The sequence below is a fragment of the Trachurus japonicus genome, chromosome 17 (assembly GCF_045865225.1).
Source record: "Trachurus japonicus isolate A0001 chromosome 17, Traja_1.0".
NCBI classification, from domain to species: Eukaryota; Metazoa; Chordata; class Actinopteri; order Carangiformes; family Carangidae; genus Trachurus; species Trachurus japonicus.
The window spans coordinates 33,821,699-33,843,289 of record NC_140923.1 but is presented as its reverse complement, the minus strand read 5'-3'; the positions used below and the strand labels follow the sequence as shown (position 1 = coordinate 33,843,289).

The following is a 21,591-nucleotide window of genomic DNA, read 5'->3' as shown; positions in this document are numbered from 1 at the left end:
AATGGAACCTCTCTGGCTCCGTGCAACATATATAGACGTGGAGATTGTGCATTTCTTGGGAAAACGAAATTGAGATTTGATCAGTTCATCACACCCTGGGATGATGACTGCGTATTTGCAGAGGAGATTGTTCCCACCCCCTCCTTGTACGTAGGGCTATATGAGATACCTGCATAGCCATGTGAAGGACAGTGTTAGCTGTGCTACCAGAGATAGCTAATCCATTAAGCTTAGAGATGAGCTGTGTGGCATGACCCCGCACAACCCAGGTTCACACCAGCCACCCACCTAGGTCCCAGGCACTCAGCCTACAGTGCTGCTGTCTGCTTTCATGGCTCAGTCTATCTGAAATATCTCATTACTGAAGTGAGCGTGGAGTATAACTTAAAAAACATGCAATTACTTGTTCCCTATACAACTGTGAGTCTTGTTGTCATGTTTCTGTGATAGCTCAACATGTTTTAGATGTTGCCTGCCAAGGATATACTACTGCTACTCTTTGTATTGCCACATTTTATTGTAATGCTATATGGCCTTGCTGTCTGGGTAAAGCATGAACACTACATACATTTTGCCAAGCACATTTACATCACATAAATCCAATAACTGTGATAAACACAGAGCTTGTCTTCTATAGCACTGCCCATTAATATCAAATGCAACAGTGGTGACATGCATATAAAATAAAAGCCTTGTATTTTTGAGGTGTATAAAGTAACACAGTGGTACAGGTATGCATTGTGAACCCTGAAAAGTAAAAGCCATCATTTCCCGACAGGGTGAAACAATGGGTGAGATAGCTGCAAGAGAGAGTATAGTGCAATAAGGTCAATCAGCTGCCATCTCAAGGCAAATTGAGGTTATCGCTGATAAGCAGTGATAACAGTGAGTGTTGTACACCACCATGACTGCAGTGAGTGTTGTACACCACTTAACTCCCATGTATACATTCACTCACTGGAGGCCACGCAGTTACTTGAATGTCATTTGAACATGTTGACGCTTGCCAGCACTTCTGCCAAAGCCACAACGACCGACTGCTGCTGCCAAAGTCAGTCTTTTCAAGGCAATCTATTATTCATTGGACTGGATAACAAGCCTGTCTGCGCTGCCTGATGTGTGTTAAGTTTGAGAAATAATGTGTATATCCTATGACATGAATGATGCTCAGTAAAGCAAAAAGCAAAAAAAAAAAGAAACCCCTGAAATGACACTCTATTCATTATAAGGAAAGGATAACATAATTTGTTATAGATTTTCCTCAGGTCAAATCCACTGTAGAAAACACTAATGATGAATGGCCTCAGATATGGAGAGAACAAATTTCTTTATTTTTATGAATATGTAATTATTGCCCAGGGTCACAGCTTTGAGCTTGTGTGCATGCTAGAGGTGAATATAGGACCTTGTTTGGTTTGTGTACAAAGTCATATCCAGCCAACCACGCTCAAAATAGAGAAATAGTATGCCCCGCCGTCACCTGACTCTCATATGCCAAAATGATTGTTTGGCTTTTTTTTTTTTTTATTTGGTTGGATAAATGTCACATGTGGTGGAAAGAAAAATCAGTGATTACAATAGTTGTATATAACTACTCCAAAAGTTATGCTTTGTAATGGGATAGTTCATAGTGAGTTTTTTCAGGTCAGTTCAGTGTAGCCTCATTTATCTCTCAGGTGCTTTTAGGCAAGTTTCAGGCAATCATATGAAGCAGCTCACCATCCAGATACACTTTAGATACAAGTACAATGGATAGGAAAAGAAAGAAGAACACAGTTAATCACAAAACTACAGCAATCCAAGATTTTACATGTAAAGAAACAGTATGTGGAATCATTAATACATTTAGTAATTACCAATAAGCAAATATAAACATCTAAAAAACTATCTAAAAGATATGCAAGGAGGTACAGAGGCTGCACAAAGCAGGGAATGAATGACATTAGGGACACACTTTCATGTAGCAAATGTACACACACACGTGTGTATACATTACAATTATTTATGCAATTTGCACCAAAACACACAGGCAAACATACAGATTTAGAATAGAGAGCAAATGACGTATGCATGCTTTGATTTATTTGAGTAAGTATGAAAATACAAAGCCACTTTTCACTGACTATTTAAGTACATGTTTTTAAAAGGACACAAAAATACATTTTTTCTTAATCATTTCTTCATAAATATATGTTACTGTATGTTCTGTTAATAACTGTACTGAAGAATTTAAACAACATATCATGTGTTTTTTTTTTTTTCTGTTTGCAGTTGGTTGCCAACACAGTGCTGTTTACCAGTGTCAACCTGTCAGGACTGTTTGTGCGCATCCTGACAGAACGAGCCCAGAGGAAGGCCTTCCTGCAGGCTCGCAACTGCATTGAAGAGAGACTCCGCATGGAGGATGAGAACGAGAAGCAGGTACGGGCACCCGCATGCTGCTGAAACTATGGGAAAAATTAGATGTGTATCTATGCCCCCTCCCCCTTTTCTCCGCCCTCTTCTCTTTCTCCCTCATGCTGCGAGTCGTTTTGACACATTATTCAATTCTGTTATATTTCATACCTTTTTGTCTGGCACATTTCTTATCGCTACTAACACTTTGTCCTGTGATAACTTTGCTGTGTTTGATTGTATAAATGTATATTTAAACTTACTTTATGTATATCTCTCTCTTTCTCTCCCACACACCTATGTGCACACACATACATACACACACACACACACACACACACACACACACACACACACACGCTCAGGAGCGCCTGCTAATGAGTCTGTTGCCCAGGAACGTAGCTATGGAGATGAAAGAGGATTTCCTGAAGCCCCCAGAAAGGATCTTTCACAAAATCTACATCCAGCGCCATGACAATGTCAGGTAGGATCCTCACATCAGCCCGACACAGCCGTGAATCAGTGGCAGTGATATTTAAAGTCCTCTTAGCTGTGAATTGAATTAACTAATTCTACTTTTAACACTGGCATTTGGAGATACTCCATTCTCCTCATGGGATAATTTCCAGCTTGAAATAGTGGAATAAATGCTGTCTCAGTGCATTACAGTGTGTGCTAAAAAGGAGCTGAATAACTTGACCAAACATGTCCTTTGGAAAGAACACTGAAGGCTACACAGTCTAGTGTGATCTGACCCAACAGCATCCTGAAACATTAACACAGCCCCAGGTTGCCAAAGCTGAAATATTTAATTCTTCCCAGTGAATATCAAGTCTAAGCCCCTGACTCACTTGTTTATTATCAGTCCAAATAGCACTGAAATCATGTCAAAGACATGTGTTTAGAATGATCTATAAATGACGTTGCACGGATACAGTGGTGCTACTTGGGAACTAATTCAACATTGACTCACGTCAAGGTCATAATCTGATCATATTTGTGCTGTGCTAAGGCTTATATGCCAGTGGTGTATAAGGTTTTTGCAGTTAGGGTTCCTTCTAGGAAAATATAAAGGCAGATCATGCGATGCTAAGTGAGAAGGAGATTTCCCTGGCACTTTTGCTGTGTACTGCATGTTTGTCTATAGCTCCCAACTGTTTGGGAGAGATGTGTTCTGCTTTTAGATTGTTGATTTTCTTTATTACAAGTTAATGACTGTTGAAATCCAAACTGAGCCATAACTGTATTGTTATGGGTTGCTTTAGGCACATTAGTGGACACTGTCAAAACACAGACCTTTGAAAACTTACAATAGCAGTTTTTTTCAGGAGATTGTTGATGACATCGTACATTACTGGAAAATATATCACTGGGTATTAAGAACCTGTAGTTACATAAGAAAAATATCACAAAGTAAAAATATGTTGTATTGTTACCAATGTTACAACTAATACAAGTTTAAGTCCTGCATCCAAAATGTTATTAAGAAAAATATCATCAGTAAAATGTATCAAAGGTAAAAGTTGTCATTATATATAATATACTATATATATAAGTTCATCTGTCATCTGTTACATTACAGTGTTATTATGACTGATGCATTTATTTTATTCTTTACATACAGTTTAGATTCCACTGGTTAGTCTAACCCAGCAGATTCTGTAGGTAACTGTTAATTAAATATAGTGGAAAAAAGTATATCTGTCTCTAAAGTGCAGTGGAAGTATAAAGCTGTTCCAAATGGAAATATTAAAGTACAAATTCCTTCTCTTATACCTGTTTTATTTAAACTGCTGCACACTGTTGATTGCAATCTACCAGTACAAATCTGTATCTCACCCATGCACCCCTTTCCCTCCCCCTTGACTCCTGCAGGTGAAGTTAGACATAATTGACCATTTAACCCAAAATATAAACAGTGTAGGTTTGAAAATACTGGTGTTCACTGCTCCACTCTCTGCACTCTCTCAGTCAGGTCGCTTAACTTCCTCCTCTTCATCACACCTTGCTGGTCCTGGTGTCTTTTGCTGTATTGTTAAATCCTCCATCATGGGTCTCCAACATTTCCTCATTCCCCTTTCCCTTATCTTCTCCTCTTCCTCCTTCCCCCTGTGTTCTCAGAGCAGCAGGGAGGCTTGAGCAGGAGAGTTTGCTTAGCTCCTGGATTAAGTTGCTTCAGGGGATTAAATGCAATGGAGACTAAATTCTGGTTGCATAACGCTCTGTGTGCGTGTGTGTGTGCGTGCGCAGTGGTCAAATATGGACACATCTCAGTGGAGCTCTGCTGATTGCTTTTGTGACTCGAACTCCTTCAGATAGCGCCACCCTTTGAGCGTGATCTACACTGGATGCAGCCGTGATTTATGTGATTTGGGTGGACTGTAATTAGAAAGTAAACAGTGTGCAGCACTATTTACTCTGAATTTTTCTCCATAATGTGCTCAAGCCTGCGGGCAGTGTTTGATCTGATTAAAATCCAGCCTGGGGGGATATTGTGGTAATCAGTTACAAAAAAAGGAATATGAATCCAAAAGTAACCTATACCTAAAGTTCGTCAAATCAGATATATACAATATAATGACATAATGGTACGATTACAAAATGCTCCTGAGTTGAAAACAGCCAGGAAATAATTTGTCTCTTAATCTATCACGCCGCCTATAATAGATTGCATCTCTATTATTTAAATGATCAATACTGTGAAAATCAGTGATGAATTACAAGCACGCACTGTTTAATATCACATTGCTCTTTTAATTAAATAGCTTTCAGATTCATCATCATTTATACTTTAGCACTCCCTTGAATGCACCGTGTATTTTCACTGCTCTTTGTGATTTTTAATTTGCATGCATTTCGGTGATATTTGATTCCAGCCCACCGCAGATACAGCAGGGTGAATGTGCACATGAAATATGCATAGATGTTATAATACTCAGTTGACAGTTGACTCAGAAAGTTAGGAAGAAAACTGATTGGAAAAATGTGAGGAATTCCTACATTGAATGAATTCTCCGAGAGAAATGTATATAATTTAACATGACCTAACTAGATCACTAATATGAAGTTTCATAATGTTTATAGATGTTTGTTCACTCTAAAGAACTGACGGGTTATCTTTCAAAAATACGTTGTAAGCAACTTACGCTGTCTTTTGTATTGCCCCCCATTTGTTGGCCCATCGTCAGCACATCCTCTGCCTACATAATGCCGCTCCAGAGGGGCCCATCCAAAGTTAACCCTTCTGCTGTGTGATTAGATTTAAATCACATCTGCCAAAATAGCTGCAGCGTAAGGCCCCCCTGCAGAGGGAAACAGGAGATTAGCATAAATGGGGTTTGGGGGGTGGATGGGGGTAACTCTCCTCAAATATGTGCCACTGGAGAGGAAAAGATGGATGAGAGCGTGGGAGGATGTTGAATCAGACAATATTAAGTATTAGCCAAGTTACCACAGGAATAATCATGTTTGCGTTATGTTTGCTTGCTCATGTGAACTGTAGCACTTTTGTCTGCTGGAGATGATGAGTTGAGTGAGTCAGAGGCTTGAGCTGGAGATGAGCTTTTGACCTCAACCAGTGCGTGTAGTATAGTAAACGAGGAAAGTGGAAAAGAGTTAAAACGCTGACTCTGGAGTAACTTATAGCTGCTGCCAAGAGTGCTGCAGCGCTTGTTTTGAAGATTTTGCCCGAGGACATTTTAAAATCAGATAAAGACGTTCCCAGATGAAAGCCACAGTCTTTTCAACTCATAAAAGCATGATAGCTTTTGAGGTTTAAGTTTTCTCAATGAAAATGGTTTTTAACATAACTACAAATTCTACATCAAGTAGGAACAGTAGCCTAACTACACAAACTCTACTAGGTTACAGCAGCTTAACACCTCAAACGTATTTGACCAATAGAATAATTAATAATGTTACGCAGACATGCAGTATATTAAAAATACTGTAAAAAGAAAGCTTATTTTGAACCTGACATAATCTTAGGATGTGTATTATATGCTGATCTCTTTTCACCTATGTGGTGCAGCATATACATGATGCCACCATAAACACATTGATTCCTGTGACTTTGTAAAGCCAGAAAAGAGGTATCTTGTTCATGTTTTCCTCTTGAGCACTCTGATTTAAATAAGTCTGCATCTTCAGTGGTGCATTAGAAAGCTGACCCAGGGCTTTGTATGGAACACACACCACATGCGCTGTGGTGTGCATGTGGTAGATATGAAGTAAACAAAGCCAAAAATAGCTGAGCTCCATTAAGATCACATGGGGTCATGAGATATTTGGCACCATTGCGCTCAATGGGATGCTCTCTTCAGCACAAACATTATTATTTATTAGATGAATTTGTCGTGCACGGACATATGTGCAGCACCAGCAATAAAAATTAGAAAACGTTTGCATTTTCTGCCTATATCCATCTACAGAAACATAATCAGACCTTTCCTTTTTGAGGGATGTATGTGTGGAAACATTATAGAAGGAGAGACAATTTATACAACCAGAAGGTATAACTCACAGTGTATTACAGTAACAAGATCTGTCCTCAAATTAGATGTTTTACTTTTTGTAATTAGGTTATTCCCTGGCCTATACCTAACCCCTCTGCTGCATTTAGTGCAAATCAGTTCTGTCTTTTTCTGAAAACATCCTGGATTTCTTGAATTTTAAGCATGCAGTCAACACGAGAATGTGGGAAATGCCACAATCTGCAGCTTCCACACATACATCATGAACCAGACATGGTCTGGTAACACAATAAGTCACTTTTCAGGGGTCTGTTTAGCAGCCATTAAAGGTATCATCCCAAAAAATGTGTGGAAGGCAACTATCCAGCAAGTTTACAATGATGACAAGTACAGTATACTGTAACTGCACTACTCCAGGTAGGGGTGGTAGTGCTACATAAACAAGCATCTGAAAGAATCAGCTTTGTTAGTAACAGGAAAAATGAGTCCTCTTCTGTTGATAGCTACCAGTCATCAAATCATTGAAATGGGACAGTGAAATGATTGAAATGAATGATTCATTTTACAAGCAGCTTGTCTGAATTTAGATTTCGGTCCAATTTCACTTTGGTGGTTAAATGATGAAAAGACGGTTTATTCAAAACAATTTGAGAGAGAGGGAGAGAGAGAGAGAAAGAGAGAGAGAGAGCTTACAGTCCAGAACAAGTCATCAAACTAAATTAGTTGTGTTGGTTTGAGGGATAAATAGCTGGGCATGTGTTGTGTAGGCTGATCAGTCAAAATACATTTGTTATTTATCCAGCTCTTTGGTCTATTGTTGGGCAATTCACTGCACAAATTGAAAAAGTCTTCACATTATCCATATACTGTGATGATACATGTTTTATTTCTGCCCACAGATCTGAAATACATTATTGTATCAAGTGCTACCTTTTTCAGAGTTTTTGCAAATCCAACTTTAAGTGTTTACGCTAACACAGTATTTAACGTTCCCAATATCTGTCACCCACAGATGGTTACCAATTAAAACATTCACACAATTTGAATCCATTGCCGCTCATTACGGTGACATCTGTGAGACAACAAAATGACATTTAGCAGCTCCCCCTTAGAGATCCAGCACTCTGTCACATTGTGAAAACTCCTGCCCACATGAAGACGGCAGTCAGCGCCGGAGCCGCAGACATGCAAGTTGTTCAGGACAGTCAGAGTTTGATGACTAATCCCCTTCACACCCTCCGTTGGCACACGGCACTCAGGGCAAATCCTTCACAGGAAAAGTTCCTGCTCTGCTCTGATGCAGATTGATAATGAGTCGATCTCTCAGGGGCACAAGGGCCAGATTAAGAGTTTTCAACACTTGTAACCTTTCCTCCCAGGGTAAATTGTCAAGTTATAATGAAACACGATGAATAAGATAATCAGGGCAAATCACATATGATACAGGAAACGCTTTAGGCATAATGTAGAAAGTGAAAATAATGTCTGCCATCTGCTAATGCAGAGGTTGAAATTTGAATTGTTCATGGTTTCTGTGTCTCAAGAAAATATTATTATTTAATGATACTTAGATTTAGGTTAATTGGCTTAAGTTACCTATGTGAATGTGAGCGTTTACATGTCAGCCCTATGATTAGCTGATGATCTGTTCGGATATCCCACCGATGGATGGATGGATGGATGGATGGATGGATGGATGGATGGATGGATGGATGGATGGATGGATGGATGGATGGATGGATGGATGGATGGATGGATGGATGGATGCTTGAATCGAGCAGAATTTAAGATTTTTCACAACAGAACCATTTTTGGACAAAATTGTGGAAACAGTATCCAAGACTCCTTTGAGGACCAACACTGCAATTTCCATGTTGTAGGATATCAAATCCTTGTCATATAAGAATGTTGACACATAATAGTGTTTCCCCTTTTTTATTTTTTGTTTTCATACATTCAACCCATTCTGCTAGTCTTGCTAGTGTTAGCCACCTCTCTTGGTTTATTTCATTCTCTCGGTGGTAGCAGTGGCCAATAATCAGATTGTGAAGACTTACAGCTATTGGTAACAGGTAGTCCTGTAACCTCAGTTCTCCATTATGTTCCAGCCCCATACCACAGCTGGTTGACTGCCCATGGGGCTGCTGCACGAATATCAGATGCTGTTTTTTTAGCACTCGCCTTCCGTGATATCGGACCAACTCAATTACAGTCAGAACCAGCAATCCTACACTGAGACAAAGTAATAAAGAGGTAGTTGCAGAAAAATAGAATACAACTTAATTTTTTTTGTGTGTGTGATGTAAAATCTTGGCCACATGAGTGCAAACAACAAACACGGTACAATTTTAAAACACCAAGCTCATTTCAGTTGCATTTACCAAGTCTCTAATGGGAACACTAGTTCACGTAGAACGGCTCTTCTCCAGCTCTCTAACAGGACATGTCTCCACCTTGATCCCCGTGAGAATGCTCTGTGCTTCTATTTTGAGTCGCTCTGCTTGACTGTGCTGCCACTCAGTTAGAGAACAGAACAGACTCTCTCTCCCCCTCTCCCTTTCTCTCTCTTATGTACAGTATATTTTTTTCTGTTGCAGGTCATTAATTTGGATGTTTTATTAGTTTGTTACAAACACATTATCCAACAAGAATGTTTAAATTGACTTTGGCTCTGTGCTTCCTAAATATCATTTTAAACAAATTCCTGAGAGTTAATCTGATTAGGTGACCGATAATCTTGTTTTGATGATACAGTATAACATGCTGCTATAAATAACCTGCATTGACTCAATGGCATCTTTTCCCTCTCTGTTACAGCATCCTGTTTGCAGATATAGTTGGTTTCACCAGCCTGGCCTCCCAATGCACAGCCCAGGAGCTGGTTAAACTACTAAATGAGCTTTTTGGAAAGTTTGATGAACTTGCCACGGTGAGTCTGCTTCCCTTCCTTGAACAAATATCCCCCAATTGGCATCAAAAGCTGCTCATTTTCTCTGTGTGTACACAAACCTTGACATGGCAAGGCTCTGTGTGTGTGTGTGTGGGTCCTGCTTTGGCCACAGGCTGCTGGCACATGCCGCTGTTGTACCAGCTTAGCATGATGTCACAGTGAATACTGGAAGCCCATATGATGCTTAATATGATTATCCGGCGCTTCATTTGAGGAAGAGTTGACAGACCTTTTTAATCTAGGCCAGATTTACCCAGGGCTAAACCTCGCCACCTCTCTGGTTGTGTGAATGAACTGAATGAAGCGACCACTGAGTTGCAACTTGTCCCAATCACACTTGGCATGCGGAAAAGATTTTCAACCTCCCCATCTGTCAATATTTCACTCTTTCTTGATTTCACTGCTGAAAATCCGCTCAACTTTTGCTGCCAGTTTGACCGCTACAGTTAGACTGGTCGTGTTGAAATGTGACGTCGTCAATAGCAGTGTCCCAAAATCTTCTTTACATGTTTTTGCAATAAGATGTATTGATCAGAATAAACACAAAAAAGCCCCCCTCCCTATTGGTGTGAGTTTGGCTGACGCATGCAGTATATTTGTTTGGTGAGAAGGTCCTGAGCCCCTGCAGATCACCCTGCCACAGCCTTATCTACATGTAATCTGGCCTCTATTACTTACACTAGGCACACGCCCTTGTCAAATCCATTAATCCATAGGATTACAACTAACCCTTTTTTGCTTTCATAGAAGGTTTTACTTGGCTGTGTTAAGAGCTTCTATTTTTAACTTGTTTGTTTACACTGCATAAAATTAGAACTGACTAAAAAAGAGAGTGCTTCTCATTTGACTTGTTATTGTCAAATAATTGTCACTGCCTTTTCCAATTAAAAGCACGTCCATTGCTTTTCCTGGCTGTTGCTGCTTAGGATGGGAAAGTTGCATTTTACCCTGACATGCCAAAAACAAGACGATTCCATGCAGTACAACAAGCACAAAGACATATTCATGGCAACAAGCCAGCCCAGGGCACTTTAATTCAAGCTTTTCTTCCATTTAATTTTGCTGCAGATGATACAGTTTCACTTTCACCTCTCAAAGCTACTTGGCCAGAAGAGACACTGTCTTGAGCTGCGTCAGTTTTCTTGCTGTTGTGATTTGAGCTGTCTCATTCTTTTAGTTACAACTGAATAGATTGGTCTGATCTCCGCTTTGCTGCTGGCTGGGAGCCTCGTATTACACTGAAAGGCTGTCCCCAGCCATGAAAGTTGTCATCAGATGTTCTAGCCTTGCCCTGACCCAAAGCCCCACTCATTCTGATCCACTTTGGCAGGAAGTGGCAGTGCCAGTGACTCATAGTTGTGGTCACGCAGACTCACGCAGACTCTTCTCGTTCCATCCGAGGAGCAGGCGATGCCACATGGCCACTGGTTATCATCTCATAATACTATTCCAGCACCATCCCCATACCACCTGTCCACTCTTTGGACTTGTCAAGCTACATGGGAAGTGGGCCAGGAACGCAGTGTTCTCCTAAAGTGTCACTGATGTAGTCAACCAAGTTTTCTCTCCTCTCCTCTTTTTTTTGTGTTTGAGCATTTCAAACAGTTGGCCGTTTTTCAACCCGATATCCATATCAGTCATCTGTAATGCTCACCAATGGATTGTGGTGTTTCTCTAGCTTTGGTTTTGTCTTTACCAAACATTTTTGATAAAGTTGCCAATTGCTAATAGTCTCTATCTGGGTTGGACAGGCAGCACACAATGGATTTAGCTTTTTATTTTATTTTTTATTTTTTTATACACCTGCTGCTGCTGAAAACAGGGTAAATGACAATCAAAACAAACCAAAATAGACTAAAAGACTCCCAAATGCCCTTTAAGATTGTGGAAAGTGAGGAGTACAGTACTATTTTCTGTGGGTTCTTCACAGAGATCATATGAGTGGATTTTAATTCTGGAAGTACAAGCCATGCTCTACCAGGCCAGGTCTTTTTTTTTTTTTTTTAGGTTTTTAGGTCTATGCAGCACCACTCTTCTCCTGGGGCGTAGACTACCCCCCAGGAGTCAGTGGCGGAGCTGGGGTGTCAGGTATGTGACCCCTCGATACACCCAAATCATGGCTAAGCTAAGAATTTGCCACCGTTGTTGTTGCAAATATCAGTATGGAGGCTGTGGAAAGGAGGACTCGGAAATGTTTCATGGTACCATAGCAATTTGTAATTGTCTACGTTTGTCTACGTTGAAAAAATATGAATTTTAGAAATGAGAGTCTTTATTAACTCAGCAACTCAAGTGGACGGCAGCAACAAGTTTACATGAGGGGCCACAGAAAACAAAAGTCTTGCCTGATTGGACGGTATTGCAGCAATAAACAGGGAGGGGGTCGCTTGGAAATTGAAGTTTATGAGAAACCCATTCATACTGATCAGTATTTGCCATTCGATTCCCAATTTCCAAAGCTTTTGAGTAATTACGTATAACTGTTCAACGCCACATTGAGAATCTGACCCAAGACGAGGGTCTCTAACAGCTCAGGAAAGTTCAAAATCCTTATCGCCACCCAAACTTGTTCTGAACAATGATTTCTAACACCAGGCTGACATATAAAACAGACTCGTGGCTATTCTATTCAGGGCTGAAGTGACCGAGTTTTTGAAGGAAAGCAACAGAGGAGGGAGCTGCATTTTAAAGAGGTTGATAAGCAGAATGTAAACTGACACACCAACTGGCCCCATCACTCGGTAAACACTTCCTCTCCCTGGCTGAGTATCCAACAGTCTGTCCGCATCCTGAAACAACAGATTCTGTTATGAGAGGGACTGTGGTGGTTGCTGTGATGCTATATATCATTAATAGCTCTGGACTGGATGTACTTTGGTGTCTGTATGTATGGGTGTATGTATGTATGCATGCATATGTGTGTGTCATTGCTGTTTCCATGGCAGAGATTCACAAAGCTTCTCATTCTTCTCTCTCTTTTCTCTCCTTTTGCAACACCTCCCTGCATCACAGCTTTCAGACTCCTCCGCTCCTTGTCTCTCAGCTTTTTGATTGACATGCAGCAGCCTACTTCCCTCAACTGTGTCTTTTATGCCCCGTGGTTCTCTGCGCTCTCTTCCTCTCTCATGTTTCCATTTTTAGGATGGCTCCATGATGTATCTATCTACTGTCTCTTACTTCCTTGACAAGTCAGAGTTCCCTTTTCATTCACTCACATGTGACAGTGAAAGCTTTCAAAACATCCTGCGTCGCATGTGCAGTGCGTGAATGCACGCTGAAGTTTTGATAAGTCATCGCCGTATTTGTATTCTTGAGTCATTTCGCTTTTTACCACTATTTTTAAGAGAATAACAGTTCACCCAAGGAGCATATCTGACACTCACTCGTCAGAATTATTATTTTATTATACAGTAAGTACTCCATTAGCTGCCAATTGGGCACCATGCAGGAAGATAAAATTAATTTCGAGGCCAGGACCGACTTCCAAACCAAAAAAGGCAAATTATTTTTGCTTTTGAAAATCTTTTATTCACAATTTATCTTTTGCAATAACTTTCTGTAGATTTTTCAACCTCAGGCTGGGAAATGTTAAACTTTGCCCAAAGATCATTTGAATGATCACATTCACAAAGTGAGAGCCATTCACTGGCCAAAGGTCATGTTGGCAGAACCTCATCACTTCCTCCATGCAGAGTTTCCTAACTCCTGCATGTACGGAGGAGTTATACTTTCCATTTTCCATCAGCTAATGGGTTTTTAAATCAGTTGTAGGTCTAGATTTTACTGCAGCTAACAAATACTGATAAACCCTCAGCGCTTCACATGTCACTGCAACTTATTATGATGACATCTGCCACAGGTTTTAGCGATTTACCTCTCTATTTATTCTATTACTTTGTTTCATGATGTCTACTGAATGTGTTGACTACTGTTGCCAAATTGGCCCTCAGGAACAATAAAGATTTTCAAATGTAATCTTATCTAACTGGAAGAATTTACAAAGTAAATAGTGAAGTAACCTAAGATACAATTTCAGTTGTTTTGTGTGTTTGTGAGGAAACTAGTTCTTGTAAAGATTTCCAAAACAGTGGATATACACAATTATATTCCCTAAGGCACCAGTAAAGATGCCAAAAAAAAAAAAAGAATCATTATTTTTAGACTAAGCAAAAAAGACTGTTCATTGCCCACATTGTGACAGCTGCCTGCCAGAAACTAAAGTCTGGGTGTAAGCACAACTCAAATAACCCTGTTTGGGTTTGTCTCATGAACAGGTGCAGGGATCACTGTCAAGTCCTTCAGCCTCCCTCAATGCCTGTGTGCTAAAACTGAACTGGAGCGAAGCCCAAACCAAACAACCCATCTTGAATTAACATCTAAATTAAAAAGAAAAAAACCTAATGGCAGTTGAGTGAACATACCATAGGGTAATGCATGCTTCCATTACACTTCATTTAAGATGTGCATAATATACAGCCTGTATACTAGTTAAGTAAATGAGAATTGTTCAGCTGGATATTGATTTTATGGAAAGGCTGCATCCAGCTATACTATACTGTATTTACTGCACTCACAGTAAGTTTTTGTAAGGTGTTTATTAATGTTGTGACAGTGAGCCCCACAAATCCAGAACTTGTTCTTTCACTTCATTATCTTATATTTTCATATTTGCAGTATCACCTTCACTCACTGCTAATTACATTAGCAGACAGAGGAAAACATTGTGTTTTCTCTATTTCTCACACACATACACCATTTTTTGATATAACATTCCAGAAAAAAGAAAAACCAAACAGTCAATCAATAAATAAAAAGCTCCCTGTTTCCACGTCTGATGAAATGTTCCAAAAACCATTGGCAACCCTAAAATTAAAACATGCCACTGAGCATTTGTTATTTGTCATATCTGTTCTACATTAATAGATTTTCTTCACAGATTTCCAACACCCGCACGCTCCCACCCACCAGGCCGATGTGGGTGGAGGAAGTGTTGACATGTTATTCATTTGTTGTTGCACATAAATGATTGTACATTAATTCAATATGACAAAAAAAGGAAATGCCTCGTCACTGTGTCCTCGCTCGCATGCAGGCAGAGATGAAGAGAAGTCAGCGCAATGGGGGGAAATGTTGAGGGAACTTCTACACTGTTCTTAAAGATTTTGCCTCGCTGTAATGAATCACTGTTTCCCAATATTGATTAAATGCTGACATGAAATCTTTCAACAAGGCCAGTCAAATTTGAAAATGTTGGTTCGTTCAAATATATGCAGCAGCCTGATAGAAAAATGCATGAAACAGAAGTCATTCTCAGCTGGTTTCTGCTACTCTACAGGGTTCAAACCAAACAGAGGCCAGGTTTAGAGACAGAGCCTGAGGCAAGCATACACTCTGTCTCATGTCCTTTCAATTTCCCAAAGTTACAGGAGTCAGGGCCCTAATCTTTAGCCCCATCAATAATGTGTACACAGCACTAATCTTTGCATCAAACACTGCTGCTCTCTCCTTTGGAGACTTGTAGGAAATGAACTGCTGCTGCTCTCAGCTGTCTCATCTTCTCCTTCATAATCATTTACTGAATGCCCCCCTCCTTTCCTGCATCTGTCTCTTTGTCTCTCACTTTGTGTCTCCTACTGTTTGTCTGTGTGCGCTTAAGTGTCTGCTCATTTGCATCCCTGCAGGCATACACAGCACATTACTGTATGTAAGGTGCCTGGTAAAACAAGTACACCACACAGGAAGGTTCACCTCTCAATATATTATGTTCCAGTAGAAAAAATATCCAAAACAGTGCTCTTTCTCACTGATGGAAAATGAAATTTTCATTGAGTGCAGTTCAAGTCCTTAATAGACAGTACCCATCTTTCTTCTTCACTGATGACCACCCAGATTGCCCACAATGCATCAGTCACATGACAGGGGTAATCCTGCTTGGGTCTGAATCAGCTCCTAAGTCCTCGCAGTGCAGATTAGCAAAGGAAAAGTACAGAGTAGGAGACTCTGTAAGTACCAGGGCTTTCCCTTCTTCCTGTAGCTTCAGCCAATGGTGTTGCGCCATCTGCTCCACTGTGACCCGAGTTACCCCAAAGAAACCCCCCCTGGCTATGTTATGTTATAAAACATATTTTTTAGTTAGAAAGTGGAAGTGAGACTTAGAGAGGACAGCAGTCTCATCACAAATATTTTACATCACTGCTGTACTATACTGTATGTGAATACAAAGTAGCACTTTGCTTGATACTAAATGTGAGGTCTGCTCTGAGTGACACAAGATATTCTCAGTATTCAGTTACAGAAAAAAACAGCTTTGTTGAAGGAGTGATGAAATAATACTTTTTTGATCCTCATGAGAGATGCTTAAAGTACCAGTTGTATTACACAGGTATATAGTTAATGTATGTGAGATATAGACATTTATTCTCTAGATATTTATATTTTTCTTTCTAGATATATTAAACATTGTGAAAATAACACAAGTTGTTACAAAATAAGTAATCACGATATGTATTATAGTATGCTGTATAGCTTAATGGATCTCAATTTTGAATCCAATACCCAGAACAATATTTTAACAGCTCAACAGCCTCGTGCTGCTTCCCTTTGTATCCTTGTGTCCAAGAATATACACACTGCAAAATCATCACTTTCTCTGGTTTTACTATTTATAGGTATGTGTTTGAGTAAAATGAACATTTTTGTTTTACTTTATAAACTAATGACAGTATTTCTACTATATTTGAAATAAAAATATTTTCATTTAGAGCATTTATTTGCAGAAAATGATAACTGGTCAAAAAAACAGAAAAAGAGCTTGTGTTTTCAGACCTTGAATAATGCAAATAAAACAAGTTCATATTCATTTTTAAACAACACGGCACTAACATTTTAACTCAGGAAGAGTTCAGAAATCAGTATTAGTGGAATGACCTCAATTTTTAATAACAGCAGTGGTTTTTATACACTTTAAATAAGATTTGGTTCAGTTGATCACCTAATCAGTGCCTCATTAAGTAGAATGAGGTGTGCTTGTGTTGGAATTCAACGGACACAGGGATGGAATGGCCGCCATGTGCAGATTAAAAAGAAAAATTGGTCTCTTAATTTTTTCCAGAGCTGTATTTCAAATGAGCAGCACATGTGTCTGTCACTGAGCTCTCAGAAAGCATGACCACATGTAAAGCCACACAGTAGTAGTAGCAGATAGTTTGCGAGCCCTAAGCTTCCACTGTTTTTTGAAACTCACATGGCTCGCTTGTTTAAAAATAGAGCATCCGTCTTGTCTTGTGCCCACCGATGTGCATAATTATGAGTCTTTTGTGCTCCTCACACGCATGGGCAGCGATTCCATTACCTCCATGGAAACAATAAAGGGTTATGAGAAGGCGTCCACGGTAACCCGGTCTCCCCGGGAAAATGAATGTCTGTTGCTCATATTCTCTAATAATGGGTTATAGCCTGTTTGTAAGCTGCCTTTTCATGCCACCGCTTATTGTCCCCAAAAAGTGAGAGAGTGACTCACCTTACCCCTAAAGTGAGGCTGATCCAGTGATTTACAGCTGCGGGGTGGGAACCATTTCAGTGCTGGTGTGAGTTGAGAATCTCAACAGTTGGCATGGGATAATGAAAATGCGAGGCAATTATCAGTCTGTGCAGATTCACAGCTTATTTGTACACCTAATAATTTATTTCCAACACACAGAGTCAATACACTCTCAGTGTACAATTGTCTGATATGGTTAGATACATCCATGTCTCTGTATAGTGACAAAAGGTCAACTTTCTTTCGCCTCCATCTGTCTGTTTTGAACTATATGGCCACACAGCAGGTGATGTCATCGGCATTTTTTTTTTTTTTTCATTTATGCTGTCGTCATCTATGGGTTCTTTGCCATTTCTGTTTACATTTGCTTGTGATATCCCCACTTTAAGAAGAGGTCATAGATATTTAAAGCAGCAGTTTGATATTTCCACTTTCGTGCAGATTCAGGAAAATGTTGTTGTGAATATTCTCCCAACTTGTTTTAATTTGTGTGCATGCTATAAGCATGGAAGGGGAAGACAATGTCTGTGTAGCCTACTTTTGTTGCTTGTGATGTGTCAACAACACTGGTCCAGTTTTAATGACCTACATAGATTAGAAACCCACTATATTCCACTGACTGTCCTAGTAGGCATCCTGTTATTGTAGGTCTAAACACAGTAAGTATGTCATACACACTTGCTGTTAACCAATCATTACAAAATACATAATCATAACATATAACTTGTGTAGACTGTGAGAGAACTATATTGTGATTATGATTCCATTAAATCTAAGCCATTGCAAGTGTAATGTACCTAATGTGTTCTGTCATGACATATTTCAACACATTATAAACCCTTGTTATGATCAATGCTTTTCAATTTAAGGTAAAACCAAGAGTTTAAAAAGCCACCTCTCCTTCACCATGAACTCAGTCAACTGAGGAAGTGTAGTAATGGATAGCTTGAAGCAAGACTTACACTGATGGATGTAGATCAGGATAAGGATAAGATAATTAAATGTTATAATTTTTTTTACCTCAAGCACCAGTGGTCTCAGACACGTCTTTGATTAAAATGGAGTAACCCTGTTGTGATGTTTTGAATCACAAAGCTCACCATGATGACTAAAGGTTCATTTGACATAGGGCATCACTGCTATAGCACCAGTTTGTGTTTAATGAAATAAGGAAGTAAAGATGGATTTTATCTCTGACTAGCTCATCATTCATGTAGGAAGACACAGAATCACTTTTTTTTCTTTCTCCACTCTGTCTTCTTGATTGACAGGAGAATCACTGTCGCAGGATTAAGATCCTGGGGGATTGTTACTACTGTGTGTCTGGACTGACCCAACCCAAGACTGACCATGCCCACTGCTGTGTAGAGATGGGTCTGGACATGATTGACACCATCACGTGAGTGGACACTTTTTTGGACCTTTTTTTTTTTTTTTTGATGTACTCACATTAAGCTCTATGTGAAAACGACTCAGTTCATCTCTATGTGCCTAATAGAATATGTTTCGAAACAGGCCCTGCAGGGACTGTCTTTATTTTATTCATTGCCCAATGTTTAACTGAGTCAGTAATGAAAGATTTCCTTCAAACTGCAGGCGGACTAGCCATGTGGGCTGTGAGTGAATTCTAACACTGAGCATTTGAGGGAGCAGAACTACCTTTGGCTGAGAGAAAATGCTTTAATGGGTTAAAAACAGCTTGAAGGTGCTTATTTCTCTTTCATAGTTTAGAAAAAGGACAAAAAGACGGTGAGATTGAGATGCAGCAGACGATTGAATCAGATACTCTCACTACTTGACTGGAAGCCTGTTAATTAAGATTGGACTTTTTTCCCCTCAACACTGATTAAACAAAAATGATCAGCTTGCACGTCTGTTTTGTTCCTTTAGTCTATTTTGGTATGTTGGAGTATTTTTGAACGGCCTGTGTTCCCTGTCCACTTCCTGACGGATTGCCACATCTATTTACAAAGAGTGCTTTTAGGTACAGATTTGATATGAGTCTGAATTTAGGGTGTGCTGGTATCTGACCTCAGTCATTATGTATAAATGCAGCTGTCAGTGGTAAATATTCCAATAGTCGTAATATAAGACTGGTGGTTTTACCTTTGATTGGTTGAAGAACAAGCACTAACATTTTTTATCTCATTCTATGTTTGTTTGTGTATTTAGATACATTTCTTAGTAGTAATTATCAATTCTCAATGTCGTATTATGTTTTATGTCTGTTGTGCTGGCATTGACTTTCTTTCTAATTATGGATATATTTTTTATTGTACATTACCTTTTTATAAATGTATTTATTCCAGTCCTGTGTTGCATTTTATTGTGTTTGATGGTGTTTTCAAAGCAAAACTTCATTCTGTTTGTGTATGGGTAATTGCAAGGAAGGAAATCTGAATCAGAATATAGATGAAGCTATTTATAGATATACAGCAGGTATAGATATGGCCTCACTCCAGGACCCATGTTCTTCCCCTGCAGGTCAGTAGCAGAGGCCACAGAAGTCAACCTAAATATGCGTGTGGGCTTGCATACAGGTCGGGTGCTCTGTGGAGTGCTCGGCCTCAGGAAGTGGCAGTATGATGTTTGGTCTAATGATGTGACCCTGGCCAATGTGATGGAGGCTGGAGGACTACCTGGGTCAGTACAGAACAATTTACTTGAACATGAGACACACATTTTCCTGACTTCTCCACAGTGGTGCCCTGGAAGTATTTTATTAACCTTTTTTTTTTTTTCAAATATATTTTTCATTTTTTAACAGTATTTTTTTTTATATGATGCCCACTAGCTTTCAGTGGTTATTGCAAATCTTGCTTTTATGAAAAACATCAGCAATTTAATATCACACAGAATCAACTGAATGATCAAGTGATGCAACATAGTATTATCTCTTCAAATCTTTAACCTTTTAACCTTTACATGTATGAAATAAAAACTAACTAAAAATACATACAGTAGTCACTGAGTGCATATGGTTTATATACAAGTCAAGTGTCGTTAAAAAAGGCAAAGTGCAATGTAAACAAATAAACTCACCTCAACCATGCAGTCTAATTTTTACTTGTCTACAGCAATCGTGAGCCAGAAGACGTTTTTCACACCAGCCTAAATGGAATAACTGAAAACAATACTCTTTCCAGGAGCAGAACTGTTTATCCCAAATGCACCTGCGACAGTGGGACTGGTTGTGTTGTTTGTTATCCCTGCCCTGTTTGTACCACAGGAAAGTCCACATCACCAGATCTACACTGGAGTGCCTAAATGGAGACTATGAGGTGGAGCCTGGAAATGGTCATGAAAGGAACGCCTTCCTCCAAAAACATGAAATTGAAACCTTCTTTATAGTGCCATCTCACCGCCGGAAGGTATCGTATTTGTTATTCTGCACTGAGGAGCTCATATATTCCAGATTCTGCATGTATTTCTGTGAATAAAATGATTAAAATGACACCAATAGGTCTGAATCAGATGTATGCTAAGATGAGACTTCCTGTTAGTCTTTGCCCTTATCCGAACCGTTTAATACCCCAGAGAGTGCGCTGTCCACATTAGCAAAGCTTCTGCAGGTTGTTTGCTAATCCATATTAATGGACCTGTGTGGTAAATCAGAGTAGGTTAGGTTGACAAAGCAGGCTTATCTTGACCTGTCTTTACCTCAGTACCAATATCTACAATAAAGCCTTCCTTCAAATAGAAATATAGTGCGACTACAGCATCCAGCATCTTATGATGGAGATCTCACACATTTGTCATTGAGCTAATCTCACTTCATGCCTGTAATGGATTGGACTGGGCTTTAAAGAGCATCTATCGTCTCAAATCTGCACTGTTTGACAAACGTATTGAGATATGTGTGCGCTCGTGTGACGGCACATACACATAAGCATGCACATCTCCAACAGATGTGCGACAAGCAGCTGGAGAGGGAATTTCAGTCTTGTCTCTGTTTCTATCAGGCCTCTTCTTCCTCTTCCTCTCTTCTCCTCTCCTCCCCTCCTCCTCTCCTCTTCCTCTCCTCCTCCTCTCCTCTCCTCTCCTCTCCTCTCCTCTCCTCTCCTCCTCCTCTCCTCTCCTCTCCTCCTCCTCTCCTCTCCTCTCCTCTCCTCTCCTCTCCTCTCCTCTCCTCTCCTCTCCTCTTCCTCCTCTCTCCTCTCCTCTCCTCTCCTCTTCCTCCCCTCCTCTCCCTCTCCTCTCCTCTCCTCTCCTCTCCTCTCCTCTCCTCTCCTCTC

General features: G+C 39.8%; 1 protein-coding gene across 2 annotated transcripts in view; it reads left to right on the top strand.

Moving 5' to 3' along the window:
- Nucleotides 1-21,591, top strand: part of LOC146971177 (adenylate cyclase type 1-like) — a 33,693-nt gene that overhangs the window by 1,765 nt on the left and 10,337 nt on the right. For both annotated transcript variants that reach the window (XM_085805484.1, XM_085805483.1), the window contains 6 exons: nt 2,272-2,421; nt 2,760-2,878; nt 9,684-9,795; nt 18,628-18,755; nt 19,841-19,999; nt 20,586-20,727. In XM_085805484.1, the coding sequence (XP_085661610.1) occupies nt 2,272-2,421; nt 2,760-2,878; nt 9,684-9,795; nt 18,628-18,755; nt 19,841-19,999; nt 20,586-20,727 (810 nt within the window). The remainder of the gene's footprint in view (nt 1-2,271; nt 2,422-2,759; nt 2,879-9,683; nt 9,796-18,627; nt 18,756-19,840; nt 20,000-20,585; nt 20,728-21,591) is intronic.